The 19,714-nt window shown below is 41.9% G+C and overlaps 1 protein-coding gene and 1 long non-coding RNA gene across 2 annotated transcripts; one reads left to right on the top strand and one right to left on the bottom strand.

The window, feature by feature from the left end:
- Positions 1-5,521: 5,521 nt before the first annotated feature.
- Positions 5,522-12,093, top strand: LOC128629387 (uncharacterized). The gene is made up of 3 exons (XR_008393754.1): positions 5,522-5,657; positions 10,529-10,731; positions 10,859-12,093. It is a non-coding gene; the product is annotated as an uncharacterized LOC128629387 (long non-coding RNA).
- Positions 12,094-12,377: 284 nt separating this feature from the next.
- On the bottom strand, positions 12,378-16,397 carry helt (helt bHLH transcription factor). The gene is made up of 4 exons (XM_017461148.3): positions 16,126-16,397; positions 14,557-14,661; positions 14,091-14,187; positions 12,378-12,854 (listed from the first exon to the last, which is right to left on the bottom strand). The coding sequence occupies exons 1-4, from the start codon at positions 16,339-16,341 to the stop codon at positions 12,442-12,444; spliced, it is 831 nt and encodes a 276-aa protein (XP_017316637.1). The 5' UTR covers positions 16,342-16,397; the 3' UTR covers positions 12,378-12,441.
- Positions 16,398-19,714: the final 3,317 nt, after the last annotated feature.

The raw sequence follows: 19,714 nt of genomic DNA, 5'->3' as shown, positions 1-19,714 counted from the left end.
GAGAGAGCACTCAGATGGTGGCACAGATAAAGCAGGCAGCAGATAAACGGGCATTATCCCCCTTCTCCCCATGCCGTATTCTCTCCATCCATCCATCTCTCCCTCTCTCCTCACACGGGACGAAAGAATGAGAGGAATAAGCCACTCATTCATACAGCCGTTATCTCTCGGGGTGTCTTGTCTCGGCGAGTGATGGGGATCATTCTTTTCTCGGGCTCCGTCTCTCCCGTCTCTCTTTCTTGTCCACAAATCCCTCTTTCTCAGCCTGTGGAGAACAGTGGGAACGTGAGCAGGGAAACCGATCCCTCTTTCACATAAATGCCACTAGATAGTCGCCTCGTGAGCGTGAGTGGGGCTCTGGTGACCGACTTGAGATAGAAGATGGATGTTGCTTTATTAGACAAAAACTAATTTTGCATTTGTTTGTGCTACATGTATAGATAATCTGGAAATATTCATCATCTAAACATTTTTACATGTGATTGATTAATCAAGCCAAACCGATGTCAGACTCTTAATCCTAAACTTTAATAATTTATTTAAGGAACATCCACACATTCTTTGTTTTAAATTGTTTAAAATGTCATTAATTTGTTCGGCTCGTATGCTTCGTTTCCATTTTCAGGGCTGATTACGCAGTATAACTCACATTACTTACAAGAGCCTTGTTTTTTATTTTTTGAAATACATTCTTTGATTTTTTTTTTTTAAATGTGCAACTTATTTTAAGTAATAAATGACATATTACATGAATCATTCTAAATGTACTATATTTACTTATTCATAAACATTCTTCATTTTAACCCGGATTTTTCATTTTAAGAACTTAAGCAATTTATCTTTAGTTCTTTTAATAAGCTGTTTATTTCATTTTTGCTAGTTAAATAAGAAAGGTTGAACAAATTTAACAAAATCATTTAAATATTCATCTGTTTGCTTTTAAAATCTCACTTTCTTCATTTTCTTTCAAAATATTTTTGTTTAGAAATTCCAAATGATTCAATTTAAACTTGAATGACTAAATGTTTTTTTTTTCCCCTTTTGAAGTAACTTGTATTCCATTTTAATATTTTCAGACCATTTCATTTTATTGGGAATTTTTTATTTATTTATTTATCATTTTTTATTGCTGTTTAAACAACAACAACAAAAAAACATTGTTAAACAATGTTGGCTATTTGATTGCTTATTTATCGCAGCATGGTTATTTGCACGAGAGACCTTGCGTTCATTTGCTTCGCCCATGTGCATACAGTATGTTCTCGTCATTTTTACTTTCGTAAGTCGTTCCTGTAAATCTTTATTGCACACAAGACGTGATTTCTTTTGAAATGTCCGAGACTAAGACGCAGTTTGAAATCTGATTTTAACCTTATGAAGGGATGTTTAGTTTAGAACCTTCGCGCGTTCAGACGACACGGTGAAATAAACAGATTGTGGCAGTGGCACTGTGTGTGTGTCGCAGCGAGTTTGCCTTCATGTCGTTGCCTCTGTGGCATTTCGGTTGTAGGTCCGTCGCTCCCACGTATTCTTGCGGACGGACACTGCGTTCTTTCATGTAATCACGGCTACGGTGGTTTTAGCGGATTGGATTAGAAGCTTGTGTTGGAGAGACATGGGGATGGATTTCACTCTCGCATTCCTGATGCGCTGACGTGATGCTGAGAGACAAACCTGAGCGGGGTTAACTGCCTCTCACAAAGACTCTTTCTCCCAATATCGCTGCCAATCCGACCTCAGATTAGTTTTACTGTCGCCTTCGTAGTGGATGAGATTTGGATCCGGAGACGAGGCGCTGATCTCGGATCGGTGAAAAGGAGGAACTCCTGGCAGTGCAGAGTGAGAGAATGGGGCGCAGGGTCAAACTTTATCCAATGGACTTTTTGCTGTTGTATCAATGACCAGATTTAAATGGGTTGGGAAGAAAATGTCGCAAAATCAGGGAACAAAGCTTTTTAGAAACGCTGAAGAAAGGAGGTGTATTCCCCTTGGGGAACGCTTTAAGCTAAGAAAGATCTAAGAGAAACCTTTATCTAACCTATCTTTAAATTATTTTAAAAATCTGGAAATTAGAAAACATTTATATTTTATATATATATAATGTGTGTATATGTATATATGTATATATATGTGTGTGTGTGTGTGTGTGTATAATATATATATTAAATATTAATGTTAGCATCTTGGCATTGGTAGATTTTGTTCAAAATCAAGATGTGAAGGTATAAGCAACTGAACAACAATAACAGAAAAGTTTCCGAGTCGATATGCATCATTTACATTGAAACCTTTGTTTGTTTGTTTGTTTGTTTGTTTGTTTGTTTGTTTGTTTTACAAAAATTGGCATATGCCCGTGTGTGTGTGTGTTCAGAGGTGGTCTGGTTATGACTCGGTGGCTGTCCAGGACCCTGCTGTGCCGGGTTTTGTGGTCGTGTTGTCGGACAGCGGTTTCCTGCTGTGGTGGTGTAGAAGGTCAGATCTGTGTGACCCCCTGCAGCAACTCCTTATATTTCTGTTACATCTGACAACAGTTTAAATATAAATTTGATTTTATTTTACTACCCTGTCTTGTCAATAATAAAAAATTATAATAATAGCGGTTTGTGTATCGTACACGCCGAACAAAAAAAAAGGAGTTTTGGGAAAGTAAAGTAAGGAACGAGGTTTTTCTGTTTAAAATGTGGAACCTACCTGTCCATGCAGCTAAATATAATAAACTAGTAGCTTGGGTATGATCTGCTTGTCCTGGACGCCTGGGCTCCATAAATAAAATAAAAGTGAACCAAAAAAGTCACCCTCCATCTTTGCCAACAGGAAGATCGCCGAGCATAAGAAGGTCTTCTCAAACTTGTTTTCCACTGATATTGCTAATAATCTATTTTTTTTTCTTTAGCTAGAAAAGTTATAGTAGTGAACGGGAGCGTTAAATCCACTCCCCCTTTCGTTACCCCAAGTACGGTTCTCCCAGATCCCGCTCGTGACCTGTCCAGCCTGTGATCCGCCCACTTCAGCCCTGGACGCTGTGCCCTTCCCTGGACAAAAGAAGCCCCGGCCCTAGCGGTCAACCAGTCTGTCCCCTATCAAGCCATCCAAGCATGCAGGGAGGCTATTAGCCCTGATCGGGTTTTGTGCCTCGTCCTTTTTCTCACGTGCTTCCACACGCCCTCTATTTTAAACTCCAGATGCATCAGGTGCATTTTGGATTTTCTCCACGCCAAATGACCCCAAAGCTATCATGGCCACTTGACCCCTTAGGCCTTTATCCTGCACTGTCAGCTCCTGTAGCGTCACTCGAGCGCAAAGGCGGTCCTCAGAACTCTGGGAGTTTAGCGACACAGAGCCGGACGGGTTGTCGTCGATGGGGGCGTCGTCCTCCATCTGACCGTTTTTGGGTTATTTCTGATCTAATCTGTTCTGGACCAAAACACACACATTTGTACTCTTTCTCACAAGAACACATAAGTCATTAAATAATGACACCATAAAGATTCATGCAGACCACCAGACCGAATCAGAACATACACACACCAAATGGAAACTCTGGAGTGGAGGAACTGGACATTAGGTAATACAAACAAGGAACCGTGGAACCTGGACCGTTACACCGGCAAGACTTTACCAAGCGTGTACTCACATTTCATTACTAAAACTTCTCACAAGATTCACACACACACACACACACACACACACACACACACACACACACACACACACACACACACACACACACACACACACACACCAGCATTCGGATCAGGGAGATTTGAAACTCTTTTGTTCTGTAAGACAATGCGATCAGAAGCCGGCGCTTTCTCTCTGTAAATGATGCCTTAATTGTGAGTTAACCAGCTCTACTTCAGCTCCATGAATAACAAAGTGATGAGATAATGAGGCTTTTTACACTCCACTGCCTTCCTCTTACACATTCCCATGCCTCTGTCTGTCTGTCTGTCCACCTTTCTGTCTATCCATTGGTCTTTCTGACTATCTGTCTATCTATTTATCTATCTATCTGTTTGTCTGTCTATCTAACTGTCTGTCCATCAGGTCTATCTATCTATGTATCTGTATGTCTATCTATCTATCTATCTATCTATCTATCTATCTATCTATCTATCTATCTATCTATCTATCTGTCTGTCTATCTATCTATCTATCTATCTATCTATCTGTCTGTCTATCTATTTATCTGTCTGTCTGTCTGTTTGTCAATCTTTTATTATCTGTCTGTCAGTCTATCTGTGTCTCTTTTTGCCCATCGGTCTATCTGTTTATAATACTACCATCTATCTATTTTTCTTTCTGTATAGCTGTGTTATGGTCTGCCCATCTTTCTATTTATCCATCTGTCTTTCTGTCCACCTCTATCTATCTATCTATCTGTCTGTCTGTCTGTCTGTCTGTCTGTCTGTCTGTCCGTCCGCCATTAATGCCCGCCATCCACCAATCATTTATTTATTTGTTTACCGTTTACTCCTCTCTCTCTCCCTCTCTTTGACCCACAGCTTTTCCTTTCGACCCTTTTGTCGTTCACTTTTCTCTCGCCCTGCTCTCTCTCTTGTTGTTTTCTTCCTTCTTTATCACCCGCTTTTATCTCTTCATTCATTTTTCTTGGAGCTGGTATGAAGCCTAAAAAGGAATGGGTTGGGGGGGGGGGGGGGGTGCGGATGGATTTACATAATCTGTGGTGTGGCCCTGGCAGGGAGAGAGAGAGAGAACGGGAGAGAAGGAGAAAGAGTGCCAACCAGGCTGAGGTAGCCCGTCGTCGCCAGCTCTCAGATTAGTGACTCTTAATAGGCTTTAGAGCAGCCAAGTTCACAGAAGGTCTGGCTCATGTGTCAGTGCCAACACCTCTGATTCCCGCAGTGGGAGTGTGAGAGAGGGAAACTGTTGCTTCTTTAAGTGATTCCCACAGCACGCACACACACACACACACACACACACACACACACACACACACACACACACACATTTAACTCTCCCCTTTGACTCTTAATAAAAGAATCAAGGTTATTATCGTTAACAAAGACTAAAACTAAGACTTCAAATATATAAAGCTAAAATAAAAATTCATAGCTAAGATTTTAAGCTGAAATTAAAAGGAAAATTAAAAATATTTTTTTTAAAAACCAGACGTGAATTATTTTCATTTTTATTTCATTTAAAAAATATATATATTTAATATTTATGTCACATTTTCTATTAAAACATCACAATAAATCAGTCTTTAGATCAGGTTAAACCAAATTCTAGACATTTTTTATTCATTTCAAGCTTTAAATTCTTTTCTTCATTTTAGAAATAAATACTTAAAATGAGAAATAAATCAAGCTGCTAAGTGAATAAATGTAAATGTAAGCTTGAAACGCACACAAATGGTCTAGAAATATGTTTAATAATCATATATTTGGTTCACTGTAATCCTGTAGTTCACTACATTTAATATATTCATGATAATTCCACAGTGACATGCTATTAGATGGCAAATTGTCTACACTAACACGGATATGTTTGAGAATTATTCACGCTAAAACACGGGAGTTACAGTGTTCCAGGGTTCGATCCTGAGCTCCAGAGTCTGTATGGAGTTTAATATGTTCTCTTTGTGTCTGCGCAGGTTTCCTCTGGGTTCTCCGGTTTCCTCTCAACACATGCCAGTAAGTGGATTGACTGTAAATTGCCCCTAGGTATGAATGTGTGTGTGTGTGTGTGTGTGTGTTTGCATAGTGCTCTGAGAAGGACAAGCATCCTTTCCAGGGTCCGCATCCACAAACATACGTCTATCTGATATACAATATCTAAAAATCAACCACGAGAGAAAATGACCAAACGGCAGATACAGCGTCAAAACAACGGGGGCAAGGCAAAGGCAAAAAACAAGGCAGGGTAAAAGGTGAAAAAAAAAAAACAAAACGTGATGTAGCTATTCAGAAAAAACAACAACAACCAAACTCAGAACTCACTAGAAAGACTAGGCAAACTGAAAGACTTCGCAAAGCGTTAAAGTGTCCACGTCCACGGAAATTGAAATGACAAACAAAGATGTTAAAATTCGGATGAGGGCGCCCTCTGGTGGTGTGGCGAGGTAGCGCGAGGCTGAACGTTACACCGAGACTGAACGGTTAGGTTATTTCTCTCAAGAGCTTGATTTCTGTGTCATAAATGGACAGGATATAGATGTATGTAATCCATGTAAAAAGAAATCAATCACATGACAATAGTTGTTTTTTTTCCCCCCTTGATACCTGCATTTACGAATATTATACGCTTTAATAACATTGCAGAAATGACTATATTATACGTATATAAAACATACAGCAATAAAATAAGGCAATGTACTGTGTAATTCATTTTACAAGCATTTTAATGAAGGACCAAAGATGGATCTTATATTCTGGACAACGCGGTAATTCTATCCAAGCTTCTGATGTCGATCATATTCGAGTGCGAGGTGATCTTTCTTGAGGGAACGTCAGATAGTTACTACGTGACACCGATACAGACAGACGTGAGAAGATGTTTGTTAAGGGTACTTGGCAGTGTTGAGAAGAAGTGATTACGTGTGTGTTTCTCATTTCTCTGTCACTGCTGTTCTTTGTTTAATCATGGTGTGTGTGTGTGTGTGTGTGAGAGAGAGAGAGAGAGAGAGACAGAAGGATGAGTTCTCTCACAGTGCCGTCCTTTCTTCAGCCGCGCCTGGTGCCAAGGTCTTAAGATTACTGCCCCTGTGTGTGTGTGTTATGAGAAACTGTTGCTTCCCTGCATTCGGCTGCCAAGTCTCAGCTTTGCTGCAGTTAGGGGGTTTAAGTGTGTGGGGGGAGGGGGGAGGTTTAAGGGTAAGGGTTTGGGGGGGGGGGGATTCACACAGTTTAACCCATACACACACACACACACACACACACACACACACACACACACACACACACACACACACACATACACACAATGCTTAATTTAGGTCAAAGCAGATTTACTGGCATGTCAGTATCAGCATGCAGCATCGCAGTCGCATCCAAATAACGAGCACCAAAACACAGTGTCGTGCTGTTCTAGGAAAATAATCAACAACGGGACGGTGCGATGAAGCGGAGTTACCGTTTTCACCCCGAAGCTGGGTGAAAACACCTCCCCTGACACTGGAGACTCCTTCCAGAAATGTTAAATAAGCGTCTCCCGATAGAAATCTACGCCATGTCAATGAATTTGTTCATGTGCGAGCGTTTACGTTACTATAAACCTGTGATTAAAGAGTTCCTCGGGTCGTCTGCTTCCTGGAGCAAGCATGAGACTCGGATCAAACTACTCGGAATCCCAGTAGACGATCCAAGGAGAGCATAGTCTCCGGGTCATGGTACAGCTTGACAGGAGCAGAATTCAGACTCATTATCACAAATTTCTTTGGTTTCCTAATGGATTAAGGCGCTGGTTTGTCCATCCCGGGTGATTCTTGACATCTTCCTGGTTCATTTTGTTTCCCTAGAGCAGTGGTGAGCAACCCTGTTTCTAGATAGAGCTCTACCTTCATGCAGACTTTCGGTCCAACCATAATCGTTCTGACCTGACCATCTAATCATTCTCCAGGAACAGGGTTGGTGATGCTGACCACTGCTCTAGAGTCTTCTTGGGTCTCTTCCTGTGTGCGTTTGGTTTGGTTTGGTTCCAGCAAGGTTCTTCGGGTAACGTTGCAGCGCACAGCCGCTCCTTTTTCCACACATTTGTCCAACAGCGTCCTCGTTTCTGAAGCCTTTCCGCCGTTTTCTCCACCAGCTCTCTGTAGCAGTCGAACATTTTCCATGACAATGCGCTGGCTCCCTGGCGGGGTGCCATTAGTTATTATTCATAGAGCCATAGAACTGGGATTTAAACCAATACTCGCTTTCACAGCACACGCCTTTCATGGCATTATGAGGGTTTTCCAACCGCACACCCCCTCTTTGTCATTTCACGCTCTCTTTTCCGTAAAATTCCTGAGCGAACACCTCGGTCGTACCTGTGTGCCGTCCAGGATAGGTGGATGGAGTGAGAGTTCTGTCTGTTCTGCATGTTCTTCATACTTCCATCGGTGAGCAGAACTCTGGGATTCTTGGATCAAGCTAAGGATGGGACAGATTTTATCTCAGGATTGGGAAACGTTCCCCAAAAACGTTCTAATGCGACCGTAGGCAGCCTGGAATGCAGGGGGTAGTGATTTTTGATGCGACCATATTGTGCATGTTGAGTCTTAGAAAGTCGTGTGTGTGTGTGTGTGTTTAGATGGTTGGCTTTTCAGTTTCAGTTCAGTCGCTCTCTCCTCAGTAGTTTTGATTTCATACGCCTGATTATTTTCCTTCAGAGCCACTCAAGGATGAAGCTCAAGGAGCCTGAGGTCCCCCTTCACCCCGCCTTCGCCTGTATGGGATGACCGGACGACCCCCCCCCCCCCCTTTCCCGTCCACCTCGTCTTAAGCCGGCGTCACACTGTACAACTTTCAAAAATCGCACATGATAAAAGAATTCTCTGGCTACGAATCGAGATTACCGACGGTACGGAAGGTCCGTCAGTGTGGAATGTCTTTGAGTGAAAGCTCAGCGTGAGCTGCTGCTGCGACGCTCGTTTAAACTCCACCAACCCCACGTGCACTGGCAGGACCGCTACAGATACGTTAGTGACGGCAGCAAAACGTAAGCAGAACGATCGTTATTAGCGCTAACTCGCTCTGAAGAACGTTCGTGTTTCCCGCGTCCGCTGATTTCCGGAACACGCCGATCGATGATGTAAGCGGAAGTAGTTTTCTTTCTTTCGTACGCCCTTTCTTTACTCAGAGGTACATCGTTAGAGGATCTTCATCGTATGATCATCTTTCCTTCTTCCATTCATTCTTTCTTTCTTTTCTCATACGCCCTTCTTTTTGTCTTTCTTTCTCTCACTCGTTTAGTCTGTTTATTTTTGTCTCTTTCTGTCTCACTTCTTTGTTTTTCTTTCTATTCTTTCTTTCTTTTTGTCTTTCTCTCACTCATTTTGTCTTTGTATGTTTGTTTGTTTGTTTCTTTCTGTCACTTCTTTGTTCTTTCTTACTTTCTTTTTCTTTCGCCCGTCTTTTTGTCTTTCCTTCTCACTCATTTAGTCTTTGTTTTTCTTTCTTTATTTCTTTCTTTCACTACTTTATTTCTCTCCTTTGTTCTTTTTTCTTTCTTTTTCTTTCACCCTTCTTCTTGTCTTTCGTTCTCTCACTCATTTAGTCTTTGTTTGTTTTTGTTTTTCTTTCTTTCACTACTTTGTCGTCTTTTCTTTCTTCTTTCTTTTTCATTGTCTCTTTCTTTCTTTCTGCCTTTGTTTTTATTTTTCTCTCTCTTGTTCTCGGTTTCTCACTTTATGATGTTCATACCCCCTCCTTCTCTCTCTCTCTCTCTCTCTCTCTCTCTCTCTCTCTCTCTCTCTCTCTCTCTCTCTCTCCAAATGTAATATACTCACATCACCACTTTAATGAAAGTACTATTCAGGAGTAACACGCCATATTTAGGCTGTGAGTTTTCAGTTCATCTGCATTACACCTCTCTCTCTCTCTCTCTCTCTCTCTCTCTCTCTCTCTCTCTCTTTCTCTCTTTCTCTCTCTCACTCTCACACACACTCACACACACTCACTCACTCACTCAGACACACTCAGTTCGATGATCGGGTCGGTCAGGGCGTTAAACCGGGCCGAGACGGAAGGAGGAGAAGGGCGTGGCAGAGTCCATTCTGTGCTGCATTGTGGAGGCGTGAGAGGTTTTCGCTCCATCCAGTGAGAAAGGAAGAGGCCGAGCCGGCGACATCCCAGAAACAATCAGCGTCACGCCTCACCGCAGCTTGGTTAAATTATATGCAGATATGGCCGAAGTGTCGGGGCCTTTCTTCACCCCGGTGGCCTGAATCGTGGCTTTTCCACCCCTAATCCCGAGCACAGTGGAGAATAGCGCAGCCTCATTTGCCTAAATACGGGAAGAAATACGGCAAGACAGAACTTGTCCAGACTTAGACAGGGTCGATCTGTACGGCAACAAAAACATCACTTTATACTTTCGCAATAAATGACATTTCCAAACATCTTGTTTAGTGGATAAAGTGAAAATTATAGCAAAGCAGCAGAGACACATTTAGCATTATTATTAGCATCATTATCAGACAGCTCATTATTTGGCCCCATTAATCTTTCGACAAACACGCCAGACAAAACCGAAGAGTTGTTTAGAACTGTAGCGAAAACGAATCACTTCCGGTCTAGCTAATCCACATATTTGTGCTCGTACGTTATAGTGTGCTTAAATTGAGCTAATGTTGCATGACCTCATGGTTTATCTAGCTAGTTTGAAAGCCATTTAAAGTGCACCTATTATGGTGTTTAAAAAATGCGTAATTTTGTTTTAGAGGTCTCATACGCTAGGTTTACACGCATCCAAGGTCAAAACACACTTTAATTTTCTCATAATTTACATTGCAGAATGACCTTTATCCCCCAGTGTCACAAACGACTTGTTCAATGATCTGTTCATTCTAAACTCCTCCTTTCAGAGAGCCTACTCTGCTCTGATTGGTCAGATATCCCAGGCTGTTGTGATGACAGTGCGTGTTGGAAAGGAAACGCCCACTACCGTATACGAGTTGACCATGTCGGTTTTACCTGATCAGTTTGAGCCAGAGTCCGATAACGATGCACCGGAAGATCAACCCGAACCACCACCGTAATCACGACGAGAACAGGACGTTCCTCAGTGGTAAGTTTATATGTAGTTTGGCAATAATGTGAGTTAGCCGGTTGCAGAGGCTAACAGCTAACACAAAACCATGCATTTGGAACACTCGGTAGAACATATATATATAAATAATGAATCACACTTGCAGGTTGTGATCCAGAGGCACAAGACGGTCCAAATAAAGTGGGTACGGCCAACGTCTTCTAGACATAAACCTATCTCTTTCGAGACGCAACATCAACCGTAGTGTTTGCGAGCGGCCAATGAACACCAAAGACGGGGTTGCTGTTACCGACCTACGTAGGTTCATACAGGAAGTAAGTCTGGAATTACTGACGATTCGTTTCAGAATCGGTTCTGTCTTTTGGGAGCCTAGAGGTCTGTTTTTGAAACTTTTTAGACTTTTTACATTCACGAACAGGTGCACTTTAATTCCGGTCCACGAGAGCTAACATGCTAGCTAGCTTTAGCCTAGCTGTGTTTATTCAGAGCTTGTTGTTCATCACCGGCAAATGAACTGCTGCTAGTTTGGGTTTCATTCTCATGGAAGTGAGAAAAAACAAACAAACTAGCCAATTCTAAACAAGAAAAAACATTCCATTTATAGTATCCAAAGGACGTCCGGAATGTGCTGAAGGATCCATTTTTGGTTTAAATGGATCTTTAAAGGATTTCTAAAGCTGTTAATATAAATACACTACACAGCTTCTATTGAATATATTATGCTCTTCGAAATGGAGTCAAGGCTTGCAAATCTATGAGGGACAGGATGGGCAAATAATTATATTTGTGTGTATAGGAATGAGGTTAACTTGTTTAATAAAACCCCCACCCCACCCATTATTGACTGATCCAATTTGTTGTTTGCATTATATTTAAATATAGGTGGAAGAGTCCAAGTCCTTGGAAGGGGGGAGGACATTGTATTTGGCTGAATGCTCTGGGAAAGAAGCTTCTTGTCAATCAATGAGTCTTAGACCAACAAACTGATCTGCAGAATCCCGAGGACTAAAGGCTAATGTGGCTAACAAGAAAGGGAGGCTTCTAGCCGGCAGTTTGGCGTTGTTTATGGAGGGAGGGAGGAAGTAACACGGCATAATTATAGGTCGGGTTTTGAAGTTGACTTTTACTCCATCGACTTTAGAAAAAGAAATGAAGAAAAAGCTCTATTTTCCACACATTAAACTTTCACTTTTTTGCTACGTACACTTTGTATTTATTTATCGATCGTCACAGTTAGCTATTATCATTAAGCTAGTTCGTATGGTCAGGAGTTATTGTCATGCTAGCTAGCATTTGAGAGATTGGGAATAAAGTCGTTGTTAGCTCGCGTCAGCGAATGTTTTAGTATGTTCCGTCTCTTTCACCCGACAGAAACTAACATTTGAGGCGTCTTTTTCTTTTTTGGATGTTGTACGCAGAGTAAATTTACGAGTTTGTCTCTCGCCCGATAGCTATCGATTTTGGTCCGATGAGCTACTTTCAGCTGAACGATTTACATGAGTATATGTGATTGGCTAAAACACAACAGAGGATCTGTTACAGAAATCGAATTGGCGTCAAAATGAAACAACAACGTGCTGCGATTTGTTAGAAATAAACAAATTCGTCCCAGAGATCTTTTTAAAAAAAAATTTTTATTACAAAAACATGTTTATTAAATTTGAATATCTAGATTCTCGTTTGAAACGTGCACATATAAATTAAACAGAAATACAACAAACATCCAATCTACAAAGCGACGTGTGGCGTCGTGTGCAAGCTGTGTGTGTGGCTCATGAAGTTCATGTAATGGTGATGGTCCAGTCCGTGCTGCTGAGGGTAGGCGAGCGCCGAGCCGTGCCAGGATAAATGCCCGCCGTGGCTCTGCTGGAATACGGGTTCGCTCGGGTTCTGATGGCACTCCGGCGGAGAGCGCAGCTGACACAGGAAGTCTACAGGCTCGGGCGAGGTAAACGCGGACTCGTAGCGTGAGCCGAAGACGGGCTCTGAGACCACCTTGGACTGCAGGAAGGCCAGGATGCGTGCGTACTTGTTGTCTTTGGTCTCTGTGCGCTCCACCGTGGTCAGGTAGTGCACCAGGTTCTTCATGCACTCGTGGTAGCCGTAGTGGAAGTAGTTGGCGAACTCGCTCAGGAGCTCTCCTGCGGGAACAATTACGACAAACTGAATTGATCGCTTGTTGCTCTGGGAGAACATTTAAAAGTTCTACAAGCCAACAACACGGGGTTTCTCTTTTAGAAAGCGTTCCAAGTCGAACCCCTTTTGGAAGATAGAACTGTTAACCATCCAGAGGACCTCTGAGAAACCCTGAGTGCATGGCGTGTAAGAACAATGTTTGTAGTGTCATGAGGCAAAAAAAAAATAGAAAAGTATCTTCCATTCAATATGATTTCATTGTCTAATATAAATCTGTTTACAAACACAATTCCTCACCGTTTTTTAAAAAAAAAACAAAACAAAAAAACATGTAAATTCTGTTTACTTCATTGTACTTTAAAAATGTTGGCCAAAGTGACTAGAGGATTAAACCTCTGATTTTAAGATTATACATTTCAATCCAATTTAGAATCGATATCTACTAACTTTGTTCAGAATCCAGGCCTACACCCTTAAAAGGTTCCGATTAGAACCAAAAAGATCTTTTTTTCAGCCTGAAGCCATGGGAGAACCCTTTTAAGCTGCACAAAGAACCGTTTACTCTCAAGTTCTTTAGAGAACCATCTATTTACTGGTGCTTTAAAGAACCCACAAATGGTTCTTCACAGCAGTGCCACAAGGTACCATGTTGTAATAAGTTCTCTCTAAAAAAAACAAAGTGAGGTTCTTAAGAGTGATGCTAGGAGAACCTTTTCCAGTCCCACAAAGAACCTTATACAGTAGGGTTCATTTTAACCCTAATTAGTTAAAGGATGGTAGGCTACCTTGAAGAACCAGTACACTGCTCTGAAGAACCTATAATGATGAATAATAAACATCATCTTGAATCTCCAACGTACCATAGAGCTCGACTCAAGAACCCTATACGATGAAAAAATGGTTCTTGACAAGAAGAAGGTCCTTTGCTGAACCGACGGTGCTGTAAAGAACCATTAACGAACCTTTATTTGTAGTTTGCGAGTGACGAGGAACGATTTTAAAAGTATAAATCGCCTTGCCAGCCTGTTAAATTATGTACACGTACGTCTAAACGTTATTTTTTTTACACACATCTTTTCCGATAATAACTGATTCGTGATTGTTGCGTCGATTCATTTGAATCAATCGGTCAATGAATCAAGCCAAAACTTTTAAAACCGTATTAAATAGCCGATGTTCGGTTGTCCTGGATGAAGTACAGACGCGAGACGGAGAGCACGAGGACTTGTCCGGCGACGTACCTTTTTCTCTCCCGCGGGGAAAGTCGGCTGAATGTAAAGCGCGCAGGTACTGTACGGTCATCTCTAATATTTCTGCCTTCTCCAGCTTCCCACAATTCTGTAAGAGAAGAGGAGATCAGATAAGACACGTGCAAGCAAAAATCTCCACGTTTGGTGTATAAATAAAAACACCGACTCTATAAATGTTAGATTAACTTTGACGCACATCACCGATATATTACACATTTCGAGAACTTTATCTTGAATCCATTCCATAAATTTAGCGCTGGTTAGTTTAATACTTCCAGCATATGTTCATGCTTTAATTATAATCCTTTATTATACTTCAAGGAGGATGGATGGATTAAAAATAAAACAGTTACACAAACTAAACGCAGCATAGGTGTTGTTGTTTGTTTGTTTGTTTGTTTGTTTGTTTGTCTCCCAGAACTTTTTCTCCCAGTAATGTGCAGTGATCGTGTGGTACCTGTTTGGCCAGGGCCATGGGGACGGTTTTGCCGAGCTCATTCAGACAGCGGTTGATGCGGTCTCTCCTCCTCTTCTCGATCACCTTGTGTGAGACTGGAGTTCTCTGCGGGAAAACGGTTAACGTAGTGAAAAACACTGCAAACTCACGTAGCCTGATCCGTCGTCTTTTTTCAAATGTATTTTTAGCTATAGAAAAGCCGCAGTAACAAACTGCGGTACTGGTACGTGTCGCGTCGCTGGATCGCGTCGGTCGATTGCTTTGACGTACGACCAAAACGGCAAATTATTGAGCGGTGGAAAGTTTATTAAGCCATTAATGAAGAGCTTTGCATCAATTTTTTGAGTTCTCGCATTACAAATGACCCTGAAATGATGTGATGTAGCTCGTTAATATCACTGAGCGCTTAATATTTTTCTTCTAAAATCACTCCACGTATTGAAACGTGCTTCCCAAAAGCAACTCTTAAATGAATAACAGTAGACTAATAACATGACTCGTCATTTAAAACATTTCTAGTGTTAAAGTACCACTGTCACATATAGCAGAACTCTTAATGTGTTTTGCGTTGCTGTGTGATTGAACTAAATATGTCAAAGTGAAATTTCCCAAAACACCAAAGTTGACGATTTGTCTCTCTCGTAATAATATTAAATATTATATCTATAAATTGGTCTAAATGTGCCGACTGATTTATAGAACTTTCCTATAGCCATTTCACACTCAACATACAGGCCGAACAAGCTACTTTTAAACTAATATGTAACATCAGCATTAATTTGTCCATACTGTCTAGTCGTTATTGACGGCATTCACAGATTTTCTCAACAACAACAACAACAACAAAATTATTGATGAGAAGAGATTTTTAATCTCCGAGATTTAGTAATTCAGCTTGGGTAACATGTTCCCATTTCTGATTTAAAGTTCACGAATTAATATATTTAAATTATAGGCTATTTATTGATCGCACGAGCAGGACACCGAGCAACAGGGGCCGAATTGCGCGTGCGTTTGGTCTTTATGTTCACGCGATGGTTTCCTTTTTTAATATAATAATAATAATAATAATAATAATTTTTAAAAATTGCGCATTTTCAAACGCATCGTGGAAAGTGTCGAGTCAATACAGTCGCAATGCTTTTGAATAAAATAGCAAACTACAGTACACTATTTTCAGCTCCATGCACGCGCTGGGTCGGATGCATGCGCGCGGTTTGTGACGCGACCCTTTTGACGCAGTTTCTAATAACTCTTATCTTTCTAAATAATAATAATAATAATAATAAATTTAAAAAAGGTTCCTGGGACTAAAAGGTTCCCTTTGTAGTTCTTGTTTGGGTTGTCTCTCTGACAGAACCCTTGTTCGTGGAACTTGAATGGGTTTGAGAGAACCCCAATAAGAACCCTCATTAGCTTAGTAGTGATGTGTTATCCAACAAAATAAAGCTACTTGTTTGGTTAGTTTGATTTGTTTGTTTGTTTCTTTGTTTGTTTTAAATAAAACGTGCGCAAAAGGATCAACTCGAGTTCGCATGCCGTGCGCGCGCATTTCGGAGGGTCTCTTACCTTCCGGTCCTTCATCTTTGAAGCCATCATTTCCTTGGAAATGCAAATAAAAAGCAATTGTTGCCAGAGATCCAGGAAAGTTGCTGTGCACAGTACTGTAGGTTCCTGTGTCAGAGAGTGAGATTGAGACTGAGGTGTGTGTGTGGGTGTGTATGTGTGTGTGTGGGTGTGTGTGTGTCTGGAGTCCGGTCTCTTTATAAAGCGGATTGTGCGCATGCATGGCCTCCCAAATGATTCCTCAGGGATTAAAGGCGAGAAAGCTCGGGTTTTTTTTTTTTTTGGTTAATGTGCTCGCTTATAGGATCAGTTAAATTGAAAGAGAAAGTGAAGGGGGGGGGGGGCCTGAAACCGTGGGCTCGAGAGCGTGAGGAAAGGGGGGCAAGTGCTGTTTTGTTAATCCACGTGGCCGTCTCATGCACACGTGATGAAGGGATCTGAAGGGACGAGAGCGCGCGGAGAGCAGACCGCAGTCAGTGCGCGCGCGACTGAAACCCGCTTTCTGGTTGCCTTCCAGTCGGGCTTTATAGGTGTGGACTCGTGCCCTACATGCCAGACTACGTTTTTAGTAAGAGCGTTGCCTCGTGCGTGAGCACGTGAGCACTTAGTTGGCGCATGTTTCAATCGGAGCGCGCTTTTTGGTGCCATCGTGTCCAAAACGGCACCCTAATCACCATTCAGACACTGAGCTAAGATCTAATGCAATGCACACTCTCCGAACCATAGTGTGGTACCAGGAATGAAACGTCTGGTGGATGCATGTGGTGCACCTTCAATTTAAATCCAACAATTTAATTAACTAAAAAATAAAGCTTAAAAGGTGCATTAGAAGCCCTTAATGACAAAATTATGTACTAAGGTAGGTATATAGATAGATATACATAGCTACTAAAGATACAAAACATGCACGCTTAGTGGTACCATCATCCTCATCATCATCAACCTCCTCATCCTCATTCTCATCATCATCATCCTCATCCTCCTCATCATCATCCTCCTCATCCTCAATCCTCATTCTCCTCATCCTCCTCATCATCATCCTTATCATCCTCCTCATCATCATCCTTATCATTCTCCTCATCCTCCTCATCATCATCCTCATCCTCCTCATCATCATCCTCCTCATCCTCAATCCTCATTCTCCTCATCCTCCTCATCATCATCAACCTCCTCATCATCATCCTTATCATCCTCCTCATCCTCAATCCTCATTCTCCTCATCCTCCTCATCATCATCAACCTCCTCATCCTCATCATCATCATCATCCTCATCATCAACATCCTCCTCATCCTCATTCTCATCATCATCATCCTCATCCTCCTCATCATCAACCTCCTCCTCATTGTCATCCTCATCATCATCATCCTCATCATCATCATCCTCATCATCATCATCATCCTCATCAATCTCCTCCTCATCATCCTCCTCCTCCTCCTCATCATCATCCTCCTCCTCATCCTCATCACCATCATCCTCAACATCATGATCATCATCATCCTCCTCCTCCTCCTCCTCCTCCTCCTCCTCATCCTCATCACCATCATCCTCATCATCATCCTCATCATCATCCTCCTCCTCCTCCTCCTCATCCTCATCACCATCATCCTCATCATTATCCTCATCATCATCATCATCATCATCCTCATCAACCTCCTCATCATCATCATCCTCATCATCATCCTCCTCATCCTCATCACCATCATCCTCATCATTATCCTCATCATCATCATCCTCATCATTATCCTCATCCTCATCAACCTCCTCATCATCAACCTCCTCATCATCAACCTCCTCATCATCATCCTCCTCATCATCATCCTCATCCTCCTCCTTATCATCACCATCATCATCCTCCTCATCATCAGGATCGAGGTGCTAATGTGATCTATAGTGTACGTTTAAAAGTGGATTACGGTGCATAATTCTTGTGCCTTTATTGATAATATAAAGGTACCCTGTCTGTCTATCTATCTATCTATCTATCTATCTATCTATCTATCTATCTATCTATATATCTATATATCTATAGAATGCACACTCTCAGATAAAAAGGGTACTAAACTATACCTTTTGTTCACTCGAGCCTCGAGTGTACCCTTTACACATGAGACACAAAACAGACCTGTAACCCGGAGACTAAGAAAGTTTAGTGCTCATTTTTTCCTTTGTGCTCGTGCACCGTTGCAGTGCGTTTGTAGGATTTCAGGAGCGCTTTGCTTTCCGATTATAACTTTAAACTGTTTACAAACACGCACAGTGACGGGAACATGAACACGCTGTGGGTTGGACACTTGTAGCTAGTACCCTGTCTAACTTTTTTTATTTTCTTAATATTTATAAATATATCGCTGCTTCTCTGGACGCACGCGCGCGTTTAGGGACGCAAGCCTTTTTTGGCGCAGTTTACGCGGATTTTTTTTTTTTTAAAGCCTGTCTGCTGTCATTGAAGTAATTAAGCAAAGCCTATAATAGGCTGTTCCGCCGTGTTGGACAGTAGACGCTTTTTTTGCGGAGCCCGAGTGTCTCTGTGTCCTCCTCCTCCTCCCTCCGCTGTGTTCACACGACTCGGTGACACGGAGATCTTTCACGCAAAGCGTGTGTTTTACACTCCCAAGCCTCGGCAGGTGTATGCGGGGGACCTCTTGGGCCTGGCATAGCCTCCAGACACACACACACACACACATATGCAGGCACACACTCCGGGCACGCCGCCTTTTTTTTTTTTTTCTTTCTTTTTTTTGCGCGCCCTGCGCCACAGCGATGGTGATGATGGGTTTTTCCCCCTACCCACCACCTCTGGACGGCTCAATTTGTATCCTATTATCCTATAAGAAAATGTCTATTGAGCGGAGTGAATGGTTGCACTGGGTCTAAAGTTTAATAAAAAGAAGAGAGCGAGAAAGAAGAAGAATGACGGAACGCAGCTGGCCCCCTGATCCTCCATCACCTGCGCGCCCCTATTCATTTGCCCTAATTTCGCTCAACTTAACCAACTTGGGAAGGACTCATTCGGGCATTGTTTGCCAAGGGTGAAGCTTTCTGATCGAATTAACACCATGTTTTGATCCGGTAAATGTCATTAGAAAGAAAAAAAAGAAGAGAGAAAGAAAAAAACAACAGTCGCGTCCAGAAGGGGGTCTTTGGCTACAACGCGCAAAAGCGCACAAAAGGACTTTTTTTTTTTTTTTTGTCCCCATGTTGCCCAAGTTCGTGTCCGACAAAGGGCATTATTTTATACTTGAATACATTTCATACAACAATCGGCTGTTTGTTTTTCTCCAGCCATATTTTCACACCGGGGTTAAACAACGGGGGTTTATTGTGCTCGCCGCACCGCGCGCCCTTTCCAAAGCGCGTTTCAGCTCGTCTGCTGCTGTTTTAATCTCCCAAACACTGAGCTCGGTGTGTTTTGTGTGTTTAAAAAAAAAAAATCACACAGTTTCTGTCTACGAACCATTAAAGTGGGGGATGGTGTTAAAAAAAGAAGAAATAAAAGATTTTTAAAAGAATAAAAGCGCTTTGGATAACCTATCTCCTGCGATGGGAAGGAGAGAGAGAGAGAGAGAGAGAGAGAGAGAGAGAGAGAGAGAG

The sequence above is a fragment of the Ictalurus punctatus genome, chromosome 29 (assembly GCF_001660625.3).
Source record: "Ictalurus punctatus breed USDA103 chromosome 29, Coco_2.0, whole genome shotgun sequence".
Classification (NCBI taxonomy): Eukaryota; Metazoa; Chordata; class Actinopteri; order Siluriformes; family Ictaluridae; genus Ictalurus; species Ictalurus punctatus.
Note: the sequence above shows the minus strand (reverse complement) of the source record. Positions and strands in the feature narration are given on the sequence as shown.

Coding starts and splice junctions, on each gene's coding strand:
- helt (XM_017461148.3), bottom strand. CDS start 16,341: ATGCGCACAATCCGCTTTATAAAGAGACCGGACTCCAGACACACACAC. Junction 14,662..16,125: donor CAAAGATGAAGGACCGGAAG/GTAAGAGACCCT, acceptor GTTTTCCCGCAG/AGAACTCCAGTCTCACACAA. Junction 12,855..14,090: donor TCCCCGCGGGAGAGAAAAAG/GTACGTCGCCGG, acceptor TTGTTCCCGCAG/GAGAGCTCCTGAGCGAGTTC.